We start from the raw sequence: 22,086 nt of genomic DNA on the forward strand, positions 1-22,086 counted from the left end.
GGCCTGAACTGGATGCAGGAAGGTTTGTTCCAGAAGGGAAACAAGTGGGACTGCCTTGTCCTCCAGATTCCCACACAGAGGAAGCAGCTCTGTTTCTGCATCTCCCACGACCCAACCCCTCCTCGGACGCTGAATGTGAACCAAGAGGGGCCCCCACACCGAGAGGGAATATGACCCCCAGCAATGTGGGATCAGCGGGAACAGTGCAGGCAGAGATGTCCAGAGTCATCAACACCCACAGCCCAGTCTTGGGCAGTCCAACGTGGCCTTGGCTCTGTCTCATATGTCCCCAGAGACCCCTGCTCCAGACCGTCTTTGGAGACTCCCTGCTCCCTCTAACGAGGCCCTCTCCCTCCCAGCTTTTCCAAAGGGGTCCATTGCACCGAGGGCTGTCTCCAGCTCATGGAGCTCCCCAGCTCCCTCCCCCTTCACCAGAGGGACAGTCCTGGAGAAGGAGGGGTCCAAGCACAACTCCCCCAGCCCTAACTACAGCCACAAGCATCAACAATCATGTCGGGAATATCAGTCTTGACAATATTGCTGTTGCGATCGAAGTAGAGGACAGAGAGCGGCCGGCGCCGTGTGGGCACGCAGCAGGAATTCCCCGATGCCTGGACGTTGTTGGCTTTGACAAGGTTGAAGACAGCTGTGTGGAAGGAAGAGGCCATGCCAGGGCTGCCTGCCACGTGCAGAGGGCACTGGCCCACGCAGTAGTTTATCTGGTAGCCCTCAGGCTTGATGATCCAGTCGTTCCAACCAATATCACGGAAGTCCACGTAGTAATCCTTGCGGCAGCACAGTTTGGAGTTCTGGCTGCAGCGGAGGCTGCGCTTGGCCACGTGGTGTTCGGGCTCCCTCACCTTCACCTTGGCCACCAGGAAGGGCTGGTGGGACCAGCTGGCATTGACCTGTGCCATGACATCGCTCCCATCCCCGCGGCTCTCCAGTTCCAGCCGCAGTGTCCGGCTCTGCCCCCCAAAGAAGCTCTGCAGGGCCGGCAGGAGGGGGAAGGAGCGCCAGCCGCTGCCCACCGTGCTCAGCCGCCTCTCCCCCAGCAGCGTGCGATTGCTCCCTGCCACGGCCCCGGCTTCACCAGCCAGGAAGATCCTCAGGGTGAGGCTGGCTCGGGGCACTCGCAGGTAGAGCCAGAGCTGAGCCTGCAGGATGTGAATGTCCTGGTCCTGCGCCTGGCTGAACTGGAATTGCAGCCCCAAACTGGAGGGAGATGTGAGATCTGAGGGGAGAAAGGGATGAGGAGGTGAGCGCTGAGGGATGCTAACCGGCCATCCAGCGAGTCAAGACTTCCAGCTTCGTCTGTCCTCTACCCTTCCCTGGGAATACAGCCTCCGGAACGGGGGAACTGCCCCACGCTGCCAAGGGGTGCGGAGGGAGGGACAGCTCTCACCTGGCCCTTCCTCCCGGGGTGAGGTTGGAAAGCGTTTCCAGCCCCCCAAGCCAATTCTGCAGATCCCAACTTCAAGTACTCGGGAGTCGCAGGCACCCTGGGGACCCTCATGTTTTGGGGGGACGGGGGACCGGCATTGCAGCCCCTCGGGCGCAGTGTTCACAGGAGGCAAGAGCAGGAGAGGCATCACGTTCCCCTCCCAGGCTGACCCCTCGCGCAGCAGCGGCCCCGGGATGCCACTGATGCGCGACAGATGCGGTGACTCCCGAGTTACGCACAGTCCGCGTGGCTCCGGCTCCCCTCACCCCTCAGGGCTGCGCGTCCCTCGGGGTCCTCAGGGCGCAGGACACGGACCCCTCGCCCCGGGGCTCACTGGGCTCTCCCGCGCCCCGTGGGGGACCGCGTGGGCGCCCACGGGGGTCGCGCACCCACCTGTCTCGGCGAAACTGATGATCTCGTAGCCCTGCTCCTCCTCCTCCTCACCGGTAACATCGGGGCTCCGGCGGGCGCTTCCCGCCTGCAGCCGCCGCAGGGCGCGGGTCACAGCGGAGCGGGGCACAGCGTGGGAGAGCCGCGGTCGATCGCGGAGCCGCAGCTTTTCCAGCAGCTGTTTCTTGGCCACCTCCTCCAGCAGCCGCCGCTCCACGGCGGCCGGGCACGACGGGCAGCGCGGCTCGGCAGCCGCGCACAGAAGCACGGCCAGCAGCAGCCACGGAGCAGAGCCGCGCGCCGCCATCCGCGCCCACCGGACGGGACGGGATGAGCACCGGGAGCGGCACTGATGGGGCGGGACCGTCACCGGCACCGAGGGACCGGCACGGACCGGACGGCAGCGGCGTGACGGGACCGCGTCGATGGGACGGGAGCAGCGCCGACGGGACGGGAGCGGCACCGGGAGCGGTGCGGCGGGGCCTGCTTTGGGCACCTGCGGCCGGGGGCGGTCCCGCCGCCCCCCCGCCCCCCGCCATTGGCCGCTGCACCTGCCTGTCCCGTCCCGTCGGGGATTACCGGGATTAGCACCCCACCCCCGCCTCCCCGCGGGGGGGTCGGTGAGCAGCCCCCCATCCTCCCCCGTTCCCCGTCCCCGCCAACCGTGCGGTCGCTGCGGGAGGAGTCCCACGGGGAGCCGAGCACCGGCCCCCGCCGTGCCCGCGTGGGTCGAGCACGAGCGAGGGGTGAGGCGGAGGTTCACAGGGTGTGTGCAAACAGAGCGATGTGCAGAGCTGCCTGGGGAAGGGGCTCTGTGTGCGCTGGGCTCTGCCTGCAGAGCACACGGGCATCTGCCCACGGGGAAGAGAAATCCCGGCCAGCCCCTCAGTACAGGCAGCAGGGTCCTCCAAAACCTTCAGGGAGTGAGAGCTGGGGCAAATCCTGGCTGGTAGAGGAGCCCCAGCACCAGAGCAGCCAGGCAGAGGGATCCCAGCTCAGCTGCCCATCCATGGATCCCACAGACCTGTCCCCAGCCCGGGCACTGCTCCCCGGGCACCCTCGAGCCATCCTGGCAGGGACAGTCGCATTGGGTGCTGAGAGAGGATCCAGAAGGGATCAAGGGGATCCTCGGATGAGTCTGCAGCTCCTGGGGACTGTCACATCTCTGGGCTTTTGTCACTTCCAGCAGATGATGGGTTTGGGGATCTGAGCCCACCCCTTGGACCACCTGGTCCATCTTCAGCCTGGGGCAGAGCTGGGAAGGGCCAGAAAATGCGTGCACCGTGTATCCTCCTCTAACACAATAAAAAGGGGATTTGTTTATTCTGAGGACTCAGGAGGTGACAGACAGTGTCACATCAACCTGAGGATGTTTCTCAGAGTCTTCGGAGCAGGATGTGCAGGCTGAGGCAGGGCAGGGGCTGGCAGAAACCTCACGAAAGTGATGCAAGATGCCACGGTGTTGGGGGATTGGCAGAGCCCAGCTGAAGCAGGGAAGCCAGAGAACTTGAAGCCCTGCCAAGCCAGTGCTCTGGCATGTCCTGTGCCCACCGCACCGTGCACCGACTCCAAGGTCTTGACCACATGGAGCCCCTGGCCCTGGCCAAGCCAGAGGTGCCATGTAAACAGAGTCTGGGAAAAAGCACCCACCGGAGGTGATGCAACCACAGAGCAAGGGGCAAAGGGCTCAGCTGGCTGGGCCCACTGGCAGCTCCCAGAATAGCCCAGGAATGTCAACAGAGAGGAAAGAGTGGGCACAGGCTGGCCTGGGAGCCTTGGCGGCAGGCAGGAGCAGGATGGAGCAGGTGGCACTTCCAGCCAGGCCCAGGGCACTCGTGCTCATGGGCAAAGATGCTCCCATATGGAGAGCAACTTCTTAAAGCACCTGGAATGACAGGACCAGGGTGATGTCTTCCCCCTGGCAGAGGACAGGTTAGATGAGATATGGGGAAGCAATTCCTCACTGTGAGGCTGGTGGGGCACTGGCAGTGGGTGCTCAGAGAAGTTCTATCCCTGAAGTGTTCAAGGCCACATTGGACAAGGCTTGGAGCAACCTGGGATGGTGGAAGGTGTCCCTGCCCATGGCAAGGGGTGGAACTGGATGAGCTTTAAGGTCCCTCCAATGCAAGCCATCTCAGATTTATGATACACACTTACATATGTTCAGGCCCCCTTCCCAAATATCTGGATGCTTGCTCCATTTTGGACAGAGACCTTGTGCCCCACATACCCATTTCCCTGCTGTGTTGCATTCTCCCACCCCTGTCACATCCCAGAGCCAGGGCTGGGGCTGTGGCACAGCAGGGAACAGGAGACAAAGTGTGGGAAAATGGATGGGCCACTCTCCTAAACACCCACCCTCCATTCCAGGCTGGGAGCAGGATGTCCCCAAAGGGATTAACCCTATCGAATCTGCCCGGATCCCTCTGCATGGAGCAGCACCCCATGAACCCCCATTCCACCTCCATCTTAGCAAGAGCATCCGACCCCCAGCCCCTCACACCGTGTGCCCCTAGCACGCTCCAGCCCCTGGATCTGGGGCAGGGGTCAGCGCGGAGCCGCGGCGGCTCTTGCACCCATTGCATAATTGTGTTGTTGATTAAGCGGTTCCCAGAAAGCAAAGCCCAGGGACTGACCTGACCAAAATACCCCCCAAGGTCCCCCTGGTCCCAGCACCTGCTGCACACATGGCTCCAGGGCCTCTGACCCTGTGGCCGTTGGGGCAAACCTGGCACCCGGTGACCTGACCTGGAGGTGACAGCTGGCTGGCCTAAGCCAGGACCCCCCAAGAGCTCCTGCAGTAGCACCTGAGCATGGCTCATGGAGTCATGGAATCATGGAATCATGGAATCATTCAAGTTGGAAAAGCCTGGATCATTGAGCCCAACTGTTAACCCAGCACAGCCAAGGCCACCACTAAACCATGTCCCCAGCTGCCACGTCCACATGCTTTTGAACGCTTCAGGGATGGTGACTCCACCACTGCCCGGAGCAACCTGTTCCAGGGCTTGGCTACCTTTTCCATTATGAAATTTTCCTTAATCTCCAATCTAAACCTGTCCTGACACAAGTTGTGGTCGTTTCCTCTTGCACTGTTGCTTGTTCCTGGGAGAAAAGCACCAGTCACCACAATGGTGGCACTGGCTGGGAATGGGCCATGAGACTGGGAATTAAACATTAACTCTTCTCAAGGCAAGGGAAGGGACTGTCAGAAATTCCCACCCCTCCTGGGAGCTGGACCTGCCCAGGGGGCACTTGGCACTGTGTGCTTAAACCTTTGCTTCAGGGGCTGTTGATTCTGGCAAAAGATCCTTCCAGCACATCTGTCCCCTCCTGGACAAGACCAAGGAGACATCATATCTGTCCCATGTCACATCTGTATCTGGACTGATTCCATGGATGCCATGTTCCCATGGCATTGCTGTGTTGGGGGCTGCAGGGTGGGCTCTCCAGTGCCTTACTGGTCCCAACAGGACAATCTCCCAGCACTGGGCCTGAGCCACACTTTCCAAAGCCTCCTGAGAGATCAGGGGACACCAGCAGAGCTCTGTGTCATGGCAGGGAGGAAGTATCCCTGGGTCCAGGGAATCACTCATCCCTGACTGCACCTTCCTCACCCTGCATGGGAAGCACCACTTTGGAATTCCTGAGTCTTGGACACCCCGTGCTGTGGGCGCGGAAGCGGCCATTGGTGCATCCAGGTGCCTCTTTCCTGTGGGAGTGGGACAAGCCTCAGATCAGCATCTCAGGGCTGTGATGCTTAAGATGAGGTGTCTGTGGGGCCACAGGACCAGCCAACAGGTCTCTTGCCTCTTCCCTGATCCCTGCATGCCCACAGCTGCTGCACCCCAGGAAGCTTGGCACTGGCTCCAGGGAAGCTGTTTGTTCAATAAATATAGACAGTGAAATGAGGCGTTGGAAAAAGAAGGGAAAAAACAAACACCAAACCCTCTTCGGGTTTGCGCAAGTGGCCTTGGATCCCAGACAGGATCGATCCCCAAGCCTTCCTCCCTTCCCGTGTGACAGGAACGCTTTGGGCACCTGGATCTGGGGAGATGGGGGTCCCTGCTCCAGCAGGGTTGGTGGGAGGATGTGTGCAATGTGGGGGCTGTCATATGCTTGGGCCCTTCTATCCCTTCTCCAGGTGTCACAGGTCCTCCAGGACAGCAATCCCTGCTCCAGCTGGAGCGGCTCGTGCCTTGTGGCTCGCTCATCCTGGAGCAGGCAGAGGACACGAAGCTGGATGGGGAGAGGGTCTGAGAGCACCTCCCCACTCTTCTGACCCTTTCCCCACCTGGATCAGTTCTGTCCCAGCCTCTGAGGTTGGTTGTCAACCCTTGCAGGTGGATCCCAGGACTGAGGTCACCTGGCTGGGGACATGGGGGTCCCTGTTCCATTGGGGCTTCATGGGAGCACCTGCGACAGGGTGTATGCATGTGGCCAAGCACTGTCACCTGCTCCTGGCTCTTCTCTTCTTCATTCTCCACATGGGACAAAGTGAAGCCTGCCCTGGCTCCAGCCAGAGCTGCTCATGGCTCATCATCCTGGAGTGGGCAGTGGATGCAAAGCTAGGTGGGGAGAGGGTCTGACACCATTTCCTCCCTCTGCTAACCCTCTCCCCATCTGGATCAGCTCTGCCCTGGCCTCTCTGGTTGGTTGTCAGCACCTGCAGGGTGGACCCTAAAGCTGAAATCACCCCTCAGGGTTCACCCCAGGACCCCCCTCCCAAGTGTCCCACCCCAGCACCTTTTCCCCTCTTTTCCAGTCCTCGCACATGGGGGACACGTGGGGAGCGGTGGAGAAACCGGAACCCTCAGTTACGTAACGGGGCAGATGTGTCGGAGCCGCCCTTTGCCCCCCGCTCTCACGGCCCTGACACGTCCCTTTGCTGTCACCAGGCTGGCAAGGGGCAGCGAGCCAGGGATGAACTGAGGGGATGCTCTGAAGTGGGGGAGCTGGGGGTGAGGGGGGCTGGGTGGGAAAGGGGATCCTGGGTGCTGAGGCTGCCCCAAAGTTTGTCCTCTTCCAAAGGCAGAAGAGTTTCAGTTCTGTCCTGATTTGGGACAGGGATGGCCAAATGGAATGGGGAATTTGACCCAAGCACGGAATGGTGCCTTTCCTAGTGGGAATTACAGACCACCTATGTCCAGGGGGTTCCCACGGATCTGGCTGGAGTGAATTAGGGGTTCTGCATCCCCCTGGGAAAGACAGCTTAGGGGCAGAGAGCATGGGAGGTCTTTGGGAGAAGTGTGGACATGCCCAGTCCCACTGCCTGGGCTTTCAGTGGGTCTGTCCTGTGCCATCCCAGGGCTGCCTGAGCCAGGAGCACTGGAGGATGTGCTGGGGAGTGGCAGGGCACACACATGCACACAGCACGGCTGGGAGTCTTTATTGAACACCAGATAGCTGGGATGCTTGGAGAAGGAGACACATTCCTCCCACTGGGATGGATTTCCCTTTCCTCTCCCTGTTCACCTGTGTGTCCAGCTGAGTGGGACCATGAGGATGACCCCTGCCCTGTCCTCACCAGCCCCAGCAGCCCAGGGTGGCCACTGGTGGGTCCTGTGCTGATGTAGCTGCACCCAGGGCACACCAGGTGTGGGAAATAAACTTGTAGAGAGTTTTCAAGGCCTGACAGAAGGCTCACACAGTATGCATCTGTATGCAAACTTGGATATAAGAAATGCTGACTTAGAAATGCCATGGAATAGGACAGATATTGTGGAGAGAGAAATGGAGCTAGAAAAAAGTTTGAAAGGGTGGCCTTGCAAATAAGACCAGATACTTTGGAGAAATAGAATTATGAATGATGTATTGTAATAAAACCCATGAGGGGTGGTTTTCGATGATTGGCTTTAAGGCATTTCACAGTATGACGTGACAAAAGCTGATAGGCTAAGAAACGCTTATAATGTATTGTAATTAGGAAATAGTTGGCTTCTGATGGTGATGGCATAAATTATAACATCCGTATTGTCCCACCCTTCATATGAAACTGAAAATGAAATAAAAGTTTTTTAAAACACCTCTCAGTTGCCCCATCTCTAGGTTGGAAAGGGGCAAAACCCCACAACCAGGACTTTGGGCTGGGAGACCATCCTGATTCAGGCTCTGCAGCACCCAGCAGGAGAAGGCTCTGGAGTCCATCAGGAGCTGGACTGAAGGGGCTGTGAGACGAATCCATGGGCAGATCCAAGGGGGGAAAGAGCCATTTGGGAGGTGAGAGAGGAGGGGATTTGCACATTCGGCATCACTCTTGATGCTTCACCCACAGGAGGAAAAACCCCCTCAGCAGAGCTCCTGCCTCCCAGCCAGGAGCCAGGCAGAGGAAGCCCTGTCCCACCATGTCCTGTCCTCCCACCTGCTCCAGCACCGCTCAGGTGCAGCCGCAGGAGTCCACGATCATGTCGGGGATGTCGGTTTTGACGATGTTGCTGTCTCGGTCGTAGTAGAGCAGGGAGAGGGGCCGGCGCTGGGTGGGAACGCAGCAGGAATCCATGGCAGCCGCCGCACTCGCCGCCTTGATGCGGTTGAGGACGGCGGTGTGGAAGGAGGCGGCCAGGCCGGGAATGCCAGCCATGTGCAGCGGGCACAGCCCTGCGCAGTAGTTCATGTGGTACCCCTCTGGCTGGATGATCCAGTCCTCCCAGCCGATCTCCTTGAAATCCACAAAGAATTCCTGGCGGCAGCACATCCGCGAGTCCGCGCCGCAGTCGACGCCGCGCCGATGGATGCGGTGGGGTGTCCTGGCCTGGGCTTGGGCCACCACGAATGGCCAGTGGGAATCACCGTGATCGGATGGGAGAGGGGACCCCCAGTCCTCTGGCACCTCCAGTTCCACCATGAGCCGTGGGGTCTCTTGTCCGAAGAGGCTCCGGACAGCGGCTCCAACATCCAGCGTGGTCCAGCCAGATCTCTGCACCTCCAGCTGTGTCTCACTGGCCACTGTCACGTTTGGCCCTGCTGGCTGCAGGACCCTGACAGTGATGGGCTGTGCCCCAGGCCCAGGGGCTGCCCAGAACAGGTAGAGGGTGGCCTGCAGGATCTCAGTGCTCCCAGCCACCTCCTGGGAGAAGCGGAAATGCAGGTGGACACTGTGGGAAGTGGAGGATCCTGGGCACAGAACCAAGAGCAGAGTCAGGAGTAAAACAAAGGGGAATTCGTCTCATCCCACTTCTTGCCCTGAGCAGGGACACCTTCCACTATCCCATCTTACTCCAAGCCTCATCCAGCCTGGCCTTGGACACTTCCAGGGACAGGGCAACTTCAGTGGGCAACCTCTGCCCACCCTTACAGGGAGGAATTTATTCCCCAAACCCCATCTAAATCTCCTCTTTTCCAACGTGAAGCCATTCCCCCTTGTCCTGGCACTTCAGGCCCTGGTTCAAAGTCCCTCTCCAGCTCTCTTGGAGCCCATCTAGGTACTGGAAGGGGCTCTGAGGTCTTTCCAGAGTCTTCCCTTCTTCCTTGGCTGCAGAGCTGCTGCTCTTCCTGGCCAGGAAAGGGCTGATGGGGCCACAAGAGCACTTGGGGCTCCTGGCACAGCTCTGCCCATGAGGACACAACCCCCTGCCCGTGCTCCAAGCCTGGGTTCACCCCCTGGCCCGATTCCAGCCGACGCTCCACCAAGCCAGGAGACAACTCCCCATTGTCCTGGAGTGTGGGAACACAATGTGCCACGGAGCAGCATTGTTCCTGGAGGGCTTTGAGGACACGGGGCCAGCGAGGGGAGCAGAGCCCCCCCACCTCATCACAAGGAATTTGATCGGGGAAAGTGAGGGTGCAGGGTGTTCTGTGGGATGGGGTGGTGCGTCTGTGTCTCTCTGATGAAACCTGTCTGTGAGAAGTGGGTTACTCTTTCTCCAGTGGCTCTTTTCAGAAGCCCTGAGTGTGTTTTGGGGAGTCCTCTCCTCCTAGAAGCAGCAGATTCTGGAGTGAAATGAGGCACCCACTGGTTTGGGTGGGATGTGGAGGCACAGTGGGCTGTGGAGCTTGGTCCACACGCTACAGGCTGACAGGAAATCGAAGCTAAAATTCTCATTTCAGGAAACATGGCCATCTGACCCTTCACCTCCAGCACAAGGGGGAGGGTTCAGCAGAAGTGGGCAACAGGTGAGACGATAGAGCAGCACATCTGCACTCTGTGCCACCCTCCCACTCCTGCACATCCCATCTGTGTGTGATACTCTTGGGATACGCTTGGGAGCTTCGGGAGCCTCTCACGCCTTCCAGCAGCGGTGTTCCCTCCATCCCGGTGCACAGCCTGGCACTGCCGTGCACTTCCCACCTCCCTTCCCTCCCTTCCCTCCTTTCCCACCAGCAGGATGCGGATCCGTACGCACCTGACTCAGCAAAGCTCAGGATCTCGTATTGCTGCAGCCCCATCCCAGGCCGGGCTGGCTCACGGCCGTCCCGGAGCATCCCTGGAGCGGCGGCGGCCGTGTCCGAGCGCTGCGCTCGCATCCTGCGGAGCGCGGTCAGCAGAGCCCCCCGGGACGGGGGCTGGGGGACGCTGGGTCTGGCTGGCAAGCGGAGCTTGGCCAGGATGCTCTGCTTGGCCAGCGCCAGGAGCGCGTCCCGCTGCGCCCCGGGGGCCAGCGCGGCCACTCCGCAGGCCGGGCACCACGCGCCCTTGGCTGTCGCCAGCCGTAGGAGGCTCAGGAGCAGGAGAGCCACGGTGACCGTCATCTCCGGTGGTGAGAGGTGACAGCGTGGGAGTCCCAGCAGCGTCCGAGAAGCCGAATGCGATGAGCCAGCGACAGCGGCGGGGCCAGGGAGCGGAGCAGGGTGGCAGAACTGGACTGAGAGGGAGCACGGGGCGAGGATGGGCTCGTTCTCCTGACGTGGTCACAAATATTGGCTGATCCCGGGCGAGATAAACGCCCCTGCGCTCCCGCGGAGCCGCCCGGGCGCGGGCAGCGCGGCGCGGCCGCTCCGGTTAAGGTGGAGCCGGGCCGATGGTGCTGCTGCTCGGGGGGCGCAGAGCGGGGACACTGAGGCCACCCCGGTCACACCTCGGTGCCACCCCGGGGGTGCACGGACAGAGACCTGGTGGGGACTCCCGGGGATATGGGGGGTACCCAGGGTGTACTGAAGGTCCCGGTGCGGTGTGAGGACCACGGAGGTGGGGGATCCTCGGGGAATGTGGGATCCCTGAGGGTGTGGGGGATATCTGGAGGTCGGGGATCCTCAGAGAAGAGGGATTCTAGGGGGTCGAGGGGCTGTTGGAGAAGGGCGATACCTGGAGATGAGACATCCCGAGCAATGACGGAACTCCGGGGGATGAGAGATGCCAAGGAATGGGGGATACTCAGAGAAAGGGAATCCCAGGTGGATGGGGATTCCCGGCGGGATGAAGGAACTTTGGGGATAGGGGATCCATGGGAGATGAGAGGTCTCTGGGAATGAGGGATCTCCAGAGATACGGGATTCCCGAGGATGGAGAATCCCTGGGGAATTTGGGATCCATGGGGATGGAGGATCCTGCGGTCTGTGGGATCCCTGGTGATGTGGGATCGCCGGGGAGATGTGGGATGCCTGGGGAATTTGGGATCCCTGGGGACGGAAGGTCCCGGGGGTGCGGGATCCCCGAAAGGGCTGAGCCGGACCCCGGCGGGCGGAGCGGGGCGTCACGTCTGATGGGCGGAGCCTGGTGATAACCCCGCCCACTTACCGCCCCTTTCCATAAAAGGCGCTGTCGCTCCCTCCGCTGCGCTAGGGGGCGCTCTACGCCTCGCCCGCTTCCCCGGCGCGTGGCGTCCCTCCGGTTGCCACAGCAACGCGGGCGCGCGGGCTCAGGATGATGACGCAGCGCGCACGGCGCGTTGACGCAACGCGCACGCCGCGGGGGAGGGGCCGCCTCCTCTTTCCCTTTTTTTTTTTTTCCCCGTTTCTTCCCCCGTTTTTCCCCGTTCCGGCCACCCTCCCCTTCCCTCCCCTCCCCCCCCCCCCGTCCTGCCCTCCCCCGCCTCCCCGCCCGGGCGGCCTGCGCTGGCCCAGGCCCGGCCCGGCCCGGGGTGGCGGCGGCGGCCCCGCGGCGCAGGGCCCGGCCCCGCGCGGCCCGGTAAGTGCGGCGGGGGCGGGGTGGGGGTAGGAGGGCTGGAGACCACGGGGCGATCGCGGTCCACCGGACACGGCGGCCACTGCGGAGACCTTCCCGCGGTGCCCCTGGTCCTTCCCCCGCGGGGGCGGCGCGGCCCGGGGCTACTCCCTCCGGGGCTGCCCCTTTCAGGGGTCGATTCCTGGTCTCCCCTCTCGGGGGTCGCTCCTTGCTGTTCCTGGTCTCCCCTCTCGGGGAGCGCTCGGTGCGGGCTCCTGCCCTGCCCCTCCCGGGGGTCGCTCGGTGCGGCTCCCGGCAGGGTCTCCCGGCCTTGCGGTGCCGCTGCTCGGAGCAGTCTCATGGAGCCGCTTCCCCGGGCACGTTGGCGGAGCACGTACAGCTGGAGCTCCCGGCACCGGGAACTCGGGTGATCCCGCTGAGAGCCGGCAGTGCCCGGGCGCAGCTCGCAGGGAGCTGAGGAAGCTGAGAGCCACAGGTGGGAGAGGAGCCCGGGCCCCTCGTGGGGCTGGGACGCACCGTGCAGTGTTCTGGTGTCCTCATGGACAACGTCTTTGCTTTGAAATGCTTTTCCTGGGAATGGTTCCTAGTCCTGGGATCTCCCAACAGGTAGGGAGGTGCTGGTGTAGAGGGGTCCAGAGGGTCTGTGCTGGTGGGATACATGGAATGGTGGTTTTGTTAGATTTTTTTTTTTTTTTTTTGTGTTTCCAGCCCTGGAACTTTAAATCCTCCCAGGGATTTTATTTTTGGTACCTATAGGAATTTAGACTGAGGGTCAGTTGCTTCTGTCCCTTGGCAGGAGGTGTTGTGATGTTAATTAATGTGTTAATTAAAGCGTCCTCAGGTCTGATTGAAATATGCTGGTAGAAGTTTCTGCTTCTGAGCTTCTGATGGAGCTGGTGGGTTGTGGGAAGGAACATCACCAGAATCCTTGTTGCTCATTCCTGAACACTTTGGCTCGTGGGGAATTTAAAATTCATGGCTTCCATTTTGGTGTCCTGGCTCAAACCTGACGTGGGCTTCACCTCCCTCCCCTCATCCAAGATCTCCCTATGGTGGTTCCTGATCTTGGGAGCTGATTTACCTCTTCCTAATCCCACTGACCTGTTGCTGTAGGGATCCTCTTAATGCTGGCGTGGTTCAGCTCAGGGACGCATGAACTTTCCCATGAGCTCTGTTCCTGGAATACTTTTGTGATTCTTCAGTATTGACAAAAAGATGTTGGGAAGAACAAGGTGGATTTTTTGACCAATGTGCAGCAAACCAGGTCCAGAGTGGGAATTCCACTCAGCTGTAATCCCTGAGAAACTGTGGACTAAGGATTTGAGATTTTGCTGATTCCTGGAATGGAGAGTGCTCAGTCTCACAGGCATTGTTTGTTCCTGGTTGCCCTGACTGGAAGAGGGGTTGGAAGGAATTCCACATCCCGGGAAGTGTCCAAGGCCAGGTTGGAGCTGGGATGGTGGAAGGTGGAGTGGAACTGGATGAGCTTTGAAATCCCTTCCAAATTTAACCATTCCAGGATTCCCTGATGAGAGGGATCTGCTGAACTGACCTGAATGGAAAGGAAACTGTTGTGCTGATGGATGAATTCCTAAGGGAAAAGCAGCCCCTGGGGCTCAGTGCTGCCCAGGAGCAGTGGAGAATATCCAGGGCAGTCCCTCCTTCCAGCTGTTCACAGGACCCCTGGTGCTGGCTGTGACACCGGATCCTCCGTTGGAATCGAGTTCCCCTTTTAGCAGTGCTGCCATTTGTGTTGCTAAATTTAAGGTTGTGGCAGTGCTGCTATTCCAAACCCCTGGTTTTCGGGGGGGAAGGTGCCTAAATCACCCCTTTGAGGTGCCAAAACCATTGCTCCCAGCCCTGCTCTCTCTGCAGTTCACTTCACCTTGTTATCTCATTTAATATTAAATTAGAGTCAGATCAGTGCTCATTTGAATAAATTGGTTGGTTTATAATTGTTTTCAAGGAGGAGGTGGCTGCCCCAGGGGCACTGCAGAGGGATCTGGGTCCAAAATTTCAGAGCAGTTTTGGGAGCTCTTCTCCCACCTCAGTCACTCCAGTGCAGCAGGTTTGAGTCACTCAGGGGGTTATTCCCAAGTGGTTTGGAGCAGGAGGTGCAGCCAGAGGCAGGGAACACAGCTTGGCACCTTGAAGACTTCTCAAAGGGCTTTTCTTTTGGCTAAAGAGAAACTTATTAAATTGATCTTGACAAAATTCAGGGCAGCTGGTGCTTCCCCTCCATCCCTGTGCCAAGGTGCTTTTCTTGCCTTAAATTCTTCCCAAATATCCATTTGTAGCTGGATCCAAAGGCTCCAGCAGAGGTTGAAATCCACAGTAAAATGCTTTAATGCTTGTTGAGATGGTGCTGAGCCTCTCACCATGGCTGCAGGGGCAGAATTCTCAGTGGATTCATTGCCCAAGGGAGCTGTTGGTGTCTCTGTGTTTGTGGCAGCCATGCCAGGGAGAGGGATGTTGGGAGGAAACAAATGTATTGGACAGGTGGATTCAACTCCTACCTTGGTCTGAATTTTTTTTTAAGGGTGGATTTTGGAAGTGCCTGTTTGTTAAAGAATTAGGTCAGAGACCTCCAGGTGGCTGGAGTGTATCTGGAGAAGGACACTGGAGCCTGGGAAGGGCTGGAGGAGCAGGAGGAGGGTCTGTAAAACTTCTGAGGGAGCTGTAGGTGCTCAGCCTGGAGAAAAGGAGGCTCAGGGAGAACCTGCTGCCTCTCCACAGCTCCCTGACAGGAGAGTGCAGCCAGGTGGGACCTGGCTCTGCTCCCAGGGAACAGGGACAGTACGGGGGGAAACAGCCTCAAGTTGCACCAGGGGAGGTTTGTGCTGGACATCAGGAGGAATTTTTCGATGGAAAGGGTGGTGAGGTATTGGAAGGGGCTGCCCAGGAAGGTTTGGAGTCCCCATCCCTGGAGTTGTCTAAGGAAGGACTGAATGTGTGACTCAGGGCTCTGGTTGGGATCGGTCACAGCTTGGACTCGATGGTCTTGCAGGGCTTTTCCAACATCAGTGGTTCCACAATTCTGTGGAACAAGTGGCAGAGCTGATGGTGCTTGACAACCTGACATTGCTTGACCACTCTTTCCATGAACGAATCCCTCCTGATGTCCATCCTGGACCTCCCCTGGCACAATCTGGGGCTGTTTCTTCTCATCCTGGTGTTCCCTGGGAGCAGAGCCCGACCCCACCCAGCTCTGCTCTACCCTCAGGCAGTTGTGGGGTGAAAAGGTCCTTCCCGAGCCTCCTTTTCTCGAGGCTGAGCCCCTTTCCCAGCTCCCTCAGGACTTCTCCAGACCCTTCTGCTGCTGCTCCAGCCCCTCAATGTCTCTGTGGCCCTGAGGGCCCAGAAGTGGACCCAGCTCTGGAGGGGTCTCAGCAGTGCCAGCACAGGGGGACAATCCCTGCCTTGGGGCTGTGCCCACCCTGTGCCTGGGACAGCCCAGGTGCCATCCTGGGCACACCTGAGCACACCAGGGCTGGTGTCCAGCCACTGGTACCAACACCTCCAGGGTCTTTCCCAGTTTTCCAGCCCCTCTTCCTCCAGCCTGGAGCATTCCATGGGGTTTTTGTGACCCAAATGCAGGACCCAACACTGTTGAACTCAAGGACCTGAGTGAGTTTTCCTCCCATCCTCCATCTTTCCTTGCGCTTGCCCCTGAATGCCATGAGCTGGAAGCCATCCCTGGATTGCAGTCCAGGTGAGGGGTGTGGGCACAGGTTGGAACCTCCCTCATGCCCCTCAGCTCCAGGATTTCCTGGGGTTATGGATCCAGAGGTTCCTGGTCAGGGCAGTTCCATTCCCATCCAGGAGCACGAGGTGTCTGTGTGCCGCAGGCTGAGTCACCGCTGCTTCCCGGAGAATTTCAGGGATGATTGAGTGTGGGCAGGCCCAGCCCACTCATCAGAGCAGCTCCCTTAAGGTTTTTAAATGAAGTTTTTAAATTTTTCCTCTTGCTTTGACATCTTTTTTTTCTTTGAGGAATTCGTTTCTCCTGAGTTGAGTTTAGACACAAAATCCACTTTGTTTGGGAAGGTGTTATCCTGGAAGCTGACCTCTCTTGAGGAGGCTTCAGGCTGGAAATTCCACGAGGAAATGGGATCTTGTGTTGCTTGCTTTCCTGTGTTCAAAGGACCAGGAGCTTTGAGCCCAGTCCTGTTGGGATTTGACCCTGCATGAATGGGAAGCATGGAAAAGGAAGACCCAGAATGTGGGGAATGCTGAGGTGTTTGTGTCCTGCCTCTGTGACCGGCTTGGTTTTCTCCAGCCTTATCCTGCTCTCTCCATTTAAATATGTCTGTACCCCAAAATTTTGGGGTTTTCTTTTCCCGGCTCTCCCCCAGGTTGGTTTCAGACAGGGACATGAGATTTATGGAACCAGCTGTTTCCACTGCCTGGATGGACATGAACCCCTCACCTTGAGGGCGTTCAAGGCATGATCCCAACAGCACAGAGCTTTCCCAGTACAAGGAAAAATCCTAAATTCCCACTAGGATGTGACTGTGAGACTTCAGCAGCAGATTTGCTGGGCTGGTGAGAGCAACTCCCTTTCACTGGGGAATTTTGAAATCCCAGGATGCTTTAGCTTGGGAGGAACCTTTAAGCTCATCTCATTCCAACCCCCTGTCATCCTTATGGGTATTCCCAGGTTCTCAACAGACTGGGGATGAATTCTGTGTGGATTTTAAATTGCAGGAGTGTTGTCTTGCCACTAGTGGGAGCGTTGGGAGCTTCTCCTGCATCTCCTCACTGACCAGCAGGTTTTTTTGGGAGTTTTGGTGTCCTGTCAGAGTCTCCTCACAGTAGCTGCTGTCATGTCTTCCCTATATTTATTTTCATGTTTGTTGGGAAAACTCAAAAATATTTATGGAAAGCCTCTAAGTCCAGAATTATTTGTTTTTTAGTTACCTACACATGATAAAATTATATTTTTCTTTATAAAAACTCACTCTGTATTTTCTTATTGGTGGCAGTTTCCCATCTCACAAGTCCTTGGGAAGCTGGGATCATTACTCACGAGGAAGCAGGGAAAAATCTGTGTCTTTCTGGAGCTATTTTTGAAGCTGAGAGAGGAGGGGAGAATGCAGCCATCTGGCAAAGTATTCTTGCAAAACCTGGAAAGCCCATTTTTTCCTTTAGAGCATCCCAGTGGCAAACTGGGATAAAGGGGCTGAACCTTTGACTGAGTCTAATTAATAATTAATAGGGAATGAGAAATGTTTGGTACAGGTGGAAGGAGCTGGTAATGATCTTCCCACATCCTTTCTGTGTTCTAATTCCTACCACAAAAATGCAGGTGACACCTACACTGTTCAGAGAGTTGGATATTTTAGGGTAACATAAAGTTGGGTTGGTTTGGGGTTTTTTTAGGATGCAGGAAGGGTGATGGGATCCTGAGACAACAATTTTCTGCTTGTTGCCTGACTGGGAGTGGTGTTTGTGTGATGATATTTGGATGGTTTTGATAGCTATAGTGTATATTTTTATATTTTTTGTATCTTATCTATATTTAGATACAATTTGGGGTAGTTGTGGTGTTATGAGTGATGAATAAAAGTGCCTGAGTTGCTGGCAGCTGGATTTGGGGTAGTACCCATCTCCATCCTTCCTCCTGCTGGGGCTCAATTTCTGTGACTCTGCCTCCTTGCCAGGCTCTGATCCAGGAAAGGATCCAGCCTGGAATGCTGCTGCTGTGTTAACAATAATTGGGTTAAATTCCCAGTTAAAAGGCGTGGGGTTGGGGTGTGAAGTTGATCCCAGGCTGCTGGCACCCCTTGTGTTCCCATTCCTGCCACCCCTCTGCTCCCCTCCATTCCTCTGGAGCGGTGCATGGTCTATTTTTAAATCTTGCTGGGCTCTGTATTGCGGCATTTCTCTTCCTGAATTATTTATCAGGGATTGGAGCTGAATGGAGTGTGCTACGTTTTCCCTGCTTGCTGCTGCCCACGTGTCTGTCTTGAGCCATTGACAGATTTGGTTCATGTCAAACCATGCCAGGCCCAGCTTGGAGAGGGGCTGGAGGAGTCCAGGGGTCATAGGCCAGGCCTGAACCCTCTGCATCTGCAGATGTTTGATGCTGGGACAGACAGGGAGGGAATGGTTGCCATGATAATGAATCCACAGCTGAGCCAGCTTTGAATGGAAAGACCTTTTTAAAAATAGAAAGTGGAATTCAAATTCTTTCTGCTTCTTGGAGAATTGTCCCAGCCTGGGAAGTGTCACCTCAGTGCATGTGCTGAGAGAAACACAGAGTCAGAGTGTGGGCATGGAGGGCTTGGGAAGGTCCTTGAAGGTCCGTGTGGTTCTGTGGGGTCTGTCTGAGTGTTCTGTGTCCTCGCTGATCCCTGTGCTCAGATGCTGGAGGGTACCTGGCAGCACCTGATGTTGAGTCACACCAGGCAGCCTCTCCATCTCCTCCCTGCAGTCCGTGTGCTCCTCGTGTCCTTGGAAGCAGATGCTGTCTGGAGCGTGGTCCTACCTGTGCATCCCTGTAATTAATGCTGGCAGTGGCAGCTGCTGGATCCTGAGCAAGGGCACGTCTATTCCAAAGAATATCTGAGATCCAGCTCCTTGGGCTTTTTCCTCTCCCTTGTCCTCGTGGTGCTGTGGGGAATGAGGCTGAGACATGAGGCTGTCCCAGATTTGGGGCTTTCCCCCTTTCCAAGGGGACAGGGAGTTCTCTGCTCTGGGATGCATGGAATTCCCTTGGCAAAGCTCTTCTCCCTTTCCAGCCACTCTGGTGAGATCTCTGGGAGATCCCAGTCCTGGCTGCTGGTGGGGACTTGCACCCATGCCACCCCACTGGTTTAGTGTCATAAGTCCTGACTTTTCCCTCCTCCAGTGGAATTAACCACTTCCTAATTGCCATTTCTCCTCTCTGTGGGAGCTGGGCTGGCAGACAGAGCCTGGGCTCATCCCTATGTATCTGCCAGGGAAGGAGGGAATGTCTTCTTGCTTTTCCCTTTGTTTCCTCCTTGCTGTGTCTGTTGGGCACTGGCAGCTTCCCTGCCAGCCGGGAGCACCGGCAGTACCTGAAGCTGCTGCATCTTCCCCGTCCTCGCTTTCCCTGACCCAGTTTCACCGAATGGCTGCGATTCCAGAGCTGAGTGCTCTCAGTTTGAGAAGCAGGAGCTGCACTGTGGGGCTTTGTCCAGGCTGCTGGGACTGATTCACTCTTCATCTTCCTCCTCATCCTTTCACCCAGGGTTTGCTGTCTCTCATGTAGGAAAGGGATGCAGAAAATTCTCTCACGCTATGGTCCATGAGGATGAAATGCTGCTAGCTTGCAGTGATGGACAGGGATTTTGGGAAGAGCTGGATGAGCCTGCAGGAGGCTACACCTGTGCTGTCTGGGACGTGTGCTCCTGTCCTGGGGCTGGAGGCTTTCGCTTTCCAAAATCTGCTGATCCACCTGCCCAAATGCCTGAGATCAGGTCTGCAGGCTCTCACAGAGCTGCTTTTCTTCCTGCTTTAACTACAGACGAGGCCTCAACAGAGGGACTGAAGCTGATGAGACTTTGAAAACAGGGAGGAGAGCAGCATTCCAAGTTTTCTCCTTGTACAGCTACTGCATGGCTCCAGCACCCATCCTTAAAGATCCTGAGGCTGCCTCTGACCACAGGATGATCCTTAGCAAAATAAAGCTGTGGCTTCGCTGGCTTTGGGGGAATTTGAAGGCTCTGTGTGGAGCAGTGATCCTTGGGAATGCTTCCTCTGATTCTTTCAGTCATTTCTTCACTTGGAAAATATCTCCTGGAGCTGTTTCAGAGCTCAGAACTCCAGGTTTCACACTCCAGGGGCCTATTCCTGGGTGCCAGGAATAACCAACCCCAAAGAGATGGATTAAAAAGGGGGTAAAAGCTAGTGCTAAGCTGTTGGGCTGATCCTGGATCCTGCTGCCACAGGGAGTCACTCTGAGCACGCGCTTCCAGCCCAGCTCCTGCTGAGCAACCCCGGGGCTGCTGCAGCCGCAGTCACTGCCTCTGGAGCTCCTGTGCAGCAGCAGAACCTGAGCTCAGCTGAAGTCCTTCATCCTCCTTGGACTAAGCTCAGTTGAGGCCCCTCATCCTCCTTAGACTAAGCTCAGCTCAAGTCCCTAATCCTCCTTAGACTGAGCTCAGCTGAGGCCCCTCATCCTCCTCACCCTGCTCAGAACTGGTGCCTATTTCTCAAAGAACCTGTGAGGTCATAGTTTGGTTTTCTGGTCCAGGTTCTTGTAAAGGTTTTCTTGTCTTTCATTGTAAAGGTTCTTTGCTGAATTGAGAGGAATAAAACTTGAAGTGGCTGACATAAAAGGAACTTGTATCCTTTGGGTCTGTCTTCCTTGCACCTTTTCATGGGAAAATCTTGTGCCACATCCCTGGAGCCTTTGCCCTCCAAGGTGTGGGTTGATTGAGACCTTTGACAACACTGCAATAGCATTGCAGGTGACTTTTGTATCTTATCCATCGTAATTCCTTTCTCTCCCATTTTCCATCCATGGGATGTCGAGATGAGACTTCATTGCAGCCTCTGTGCCTGCAGAATTGCCAGGTCTAGGGTGGAAAAACCCTTTCTGGGGAAAATTTGAGCAAGTGAAAGGTTACAAACTTCTCTGGGGTCATTTGCATTTCTTGTTTTCTGTCTCTCCATATTTAATCACCAATAAATGAGCAAGAAAAAGAAATAACTGAATGGAAATGAAACCATTAACAAATCAACCCCTCAGAAAAGTTATGGCAGCAGTGACAGGAGTGGAGCAAGGCTGGCTGTGACCTACCTGGGCAGGTGTGAGGTCTTTTGCTGGGTGTTTCCCATGCATGTGAATCCTTCTGGAGGTTGCTGGTGCCTTGGGCAGTAGCTGCTATCCCTTTTTGTATGGAATCATGGAATATTCTGATTTGGAAGGGATCCTGAAGGATCACAGATCCCAACTCCTGGTCCTGCACAGACACCCCAAAATCCCACCCTGTGCATCCCTGAAGCAGTGTCCAAAGGCTCCTGGAGCTCTGGCAGCCTTGGAGCTATGCCCATTCCCTGGAGAGCCTAGGCAGTGCCCAGCACCTTCTGGGGAGAGAACATTCCCTGGTCTCCATCTTAAACCTCTTCTGACACAGCTCCAGCCATTCCCTGGAATGGGAAAATCTTGTACCACATCCCTGGGGCCTTTGCATTCCAAGGTGTGGGTTGATTGAGACTTTTGACAATACTGCAATATCATTGCAGGTGAATTTTGTCTCTTATCCCTCATAATTCCTTTCTCTCCTGTTTTCCATCCATGGGATGTGGATGGGGTCCTGTCCCTGGTCACAGAGAGTAGAAGTTGGAGCTGCCCCTCATGTAAAGCTGTAACCCCCCCGGAGTCTCCCTCAGTCTCCTCCAGTGCCCAGTGCTCCTTGTCCAGCTCCTCCAGACCTTTCCCCATTGCTGTGTCTGTTCTTTGAATGCTCTCCAGTATCTTTAGAAACTTTTTCATATTATTGTGCCCAAACTGCCCACAGGACTGGAGGTGAGGCTGCTGACTGGGACACCCCCCTCCTTCACTATCCAGTGATGCTGCACCTAAACCCCCCAGGACCTGGTGACCCTCCTGGCTGCAGGACATGCTGCTGGCTCATATCCAGCAGGACCCCCAGGTCCCTTCCCGTGTGGCTGCGGGGCTGCCAGGGGACGGATGCTGCGTCTTTAACGACGGCGTCTGGGGCTGCGCGGAGGCAGCTCCATTGAAGATTTGCAGGAGAGCAGGAGGGGGGTGTGGATGTGGCTATTGGCAGAGCTGTGCTGACATCCCTGGGAACAGCTGGGATCTGCTCTGCTGCTTGTCAGAGCCCCGAGCTCGCCGGAGCAGCCGCAAGGATCGCGAGTTTTTTTTTATTTTTGTTTCGGGAGAGCTGGAGGGGGCTTCCCAGGAGAGAGATTATCCTGGCACAATTCCTCTTGAACTGCTCGTGGCCATGGAGTCTCCCTTGAAATCGGGAAACAGCTGACGTGCTGAGGGTGCAGAACCACCACGGTGAGTTTATTTATTTTTAGAATTAGGTTTTAATTATTTGGGGCTTGAGAAAAGAGAGATTTATCAGACTTTTCCCCTCTCCAGTGCAAAATGCAGCATAAATGTGGGCAAATATTTCAGGGATGGGCACCTGGCAGTGTCCCTCTCCCGCTGGTAAATGCCAGGATTTCAGCTACTGGATGGGTTTAA

The 22,086-nt window shown here is 56.7% G+C and overlaps 3 protein-coding genes across 8 annotated transcripts in view; 1 reads left to right on the forward strand and 2 right to left on the reverse strand.

Annotated features, from left to right (window-relative positions):
• Positions 1-482: 482 nt before the first annotated feature.
• Positions 483-2,141, reverse strand: INHBC (inhibin subunit beta C). Its single transcript, XM_062511007.1, has 2 exons — positions 1,838-2,141; positions 483-1,234 (listed from the first exon to the last, which is right to left on the reverse strand). The coding sequence occupies exons 1-2, from the start codon at positions 2,139-2,141 to the stop codon at positions 483-485; spliced, it is 1,056 nt and encodes a 351-aa protein (XP_062366991.1).
• Positions 2,142-8,210: 6,069 nt separating this feature from the next.
• On the reverse strand, positions 8,211-15,020 carry LOC134054843 (uncharacterized protein KIAA1522-like). Its single transcript, XM_062510837.1, is given in 6 exon segments — positions 8,211-8,947; positions 10,177-10,525; positions 10,527-10,595; positions 10,598-10,968; positions 11,793-12,356; positions 14,975-15,020. Coding segments are annotated over 6 exon segments (2,136 nt in total).
• The window catches only part of R3HDM2 (R3H domain containing 2), a 39,879-nt gene continuing 29,479 nt past the window's right edge, over positions 11,687-22,086 (forward strand). For 4 of the 6 annotated variants that reach the window (XM_062510896.1, XM_062510898.1, XM_062510895.1 and 1 more), the window contains exon 1: positions 11,828-11,897. The gene's annotated coding sequence lies outside the window, so the exon portion shown is untranslated. Of the gene's footprint in view, positions 11,898-21,884; positions 21,898-22,086 lie in introns of those variants that run through there. The other 2 variants (XM_062510900.1, XM_062510902.1) reach the window with 2 other exon arrangements.

The sequence above is a fragment of the Cinclus cinclus genome, chromosome 30 (assembly GCF_963662255.1).
Source record: "Cinclus cinclus chromosome 30, bCinCin1.1, whole genome shotgun sequence".
Lineage (NCBI taxonomy): Eukaryota > Metazoa > Chordata > Aves > Passeriformes > Cinclidae > Cinclus > Cinclus cinclus.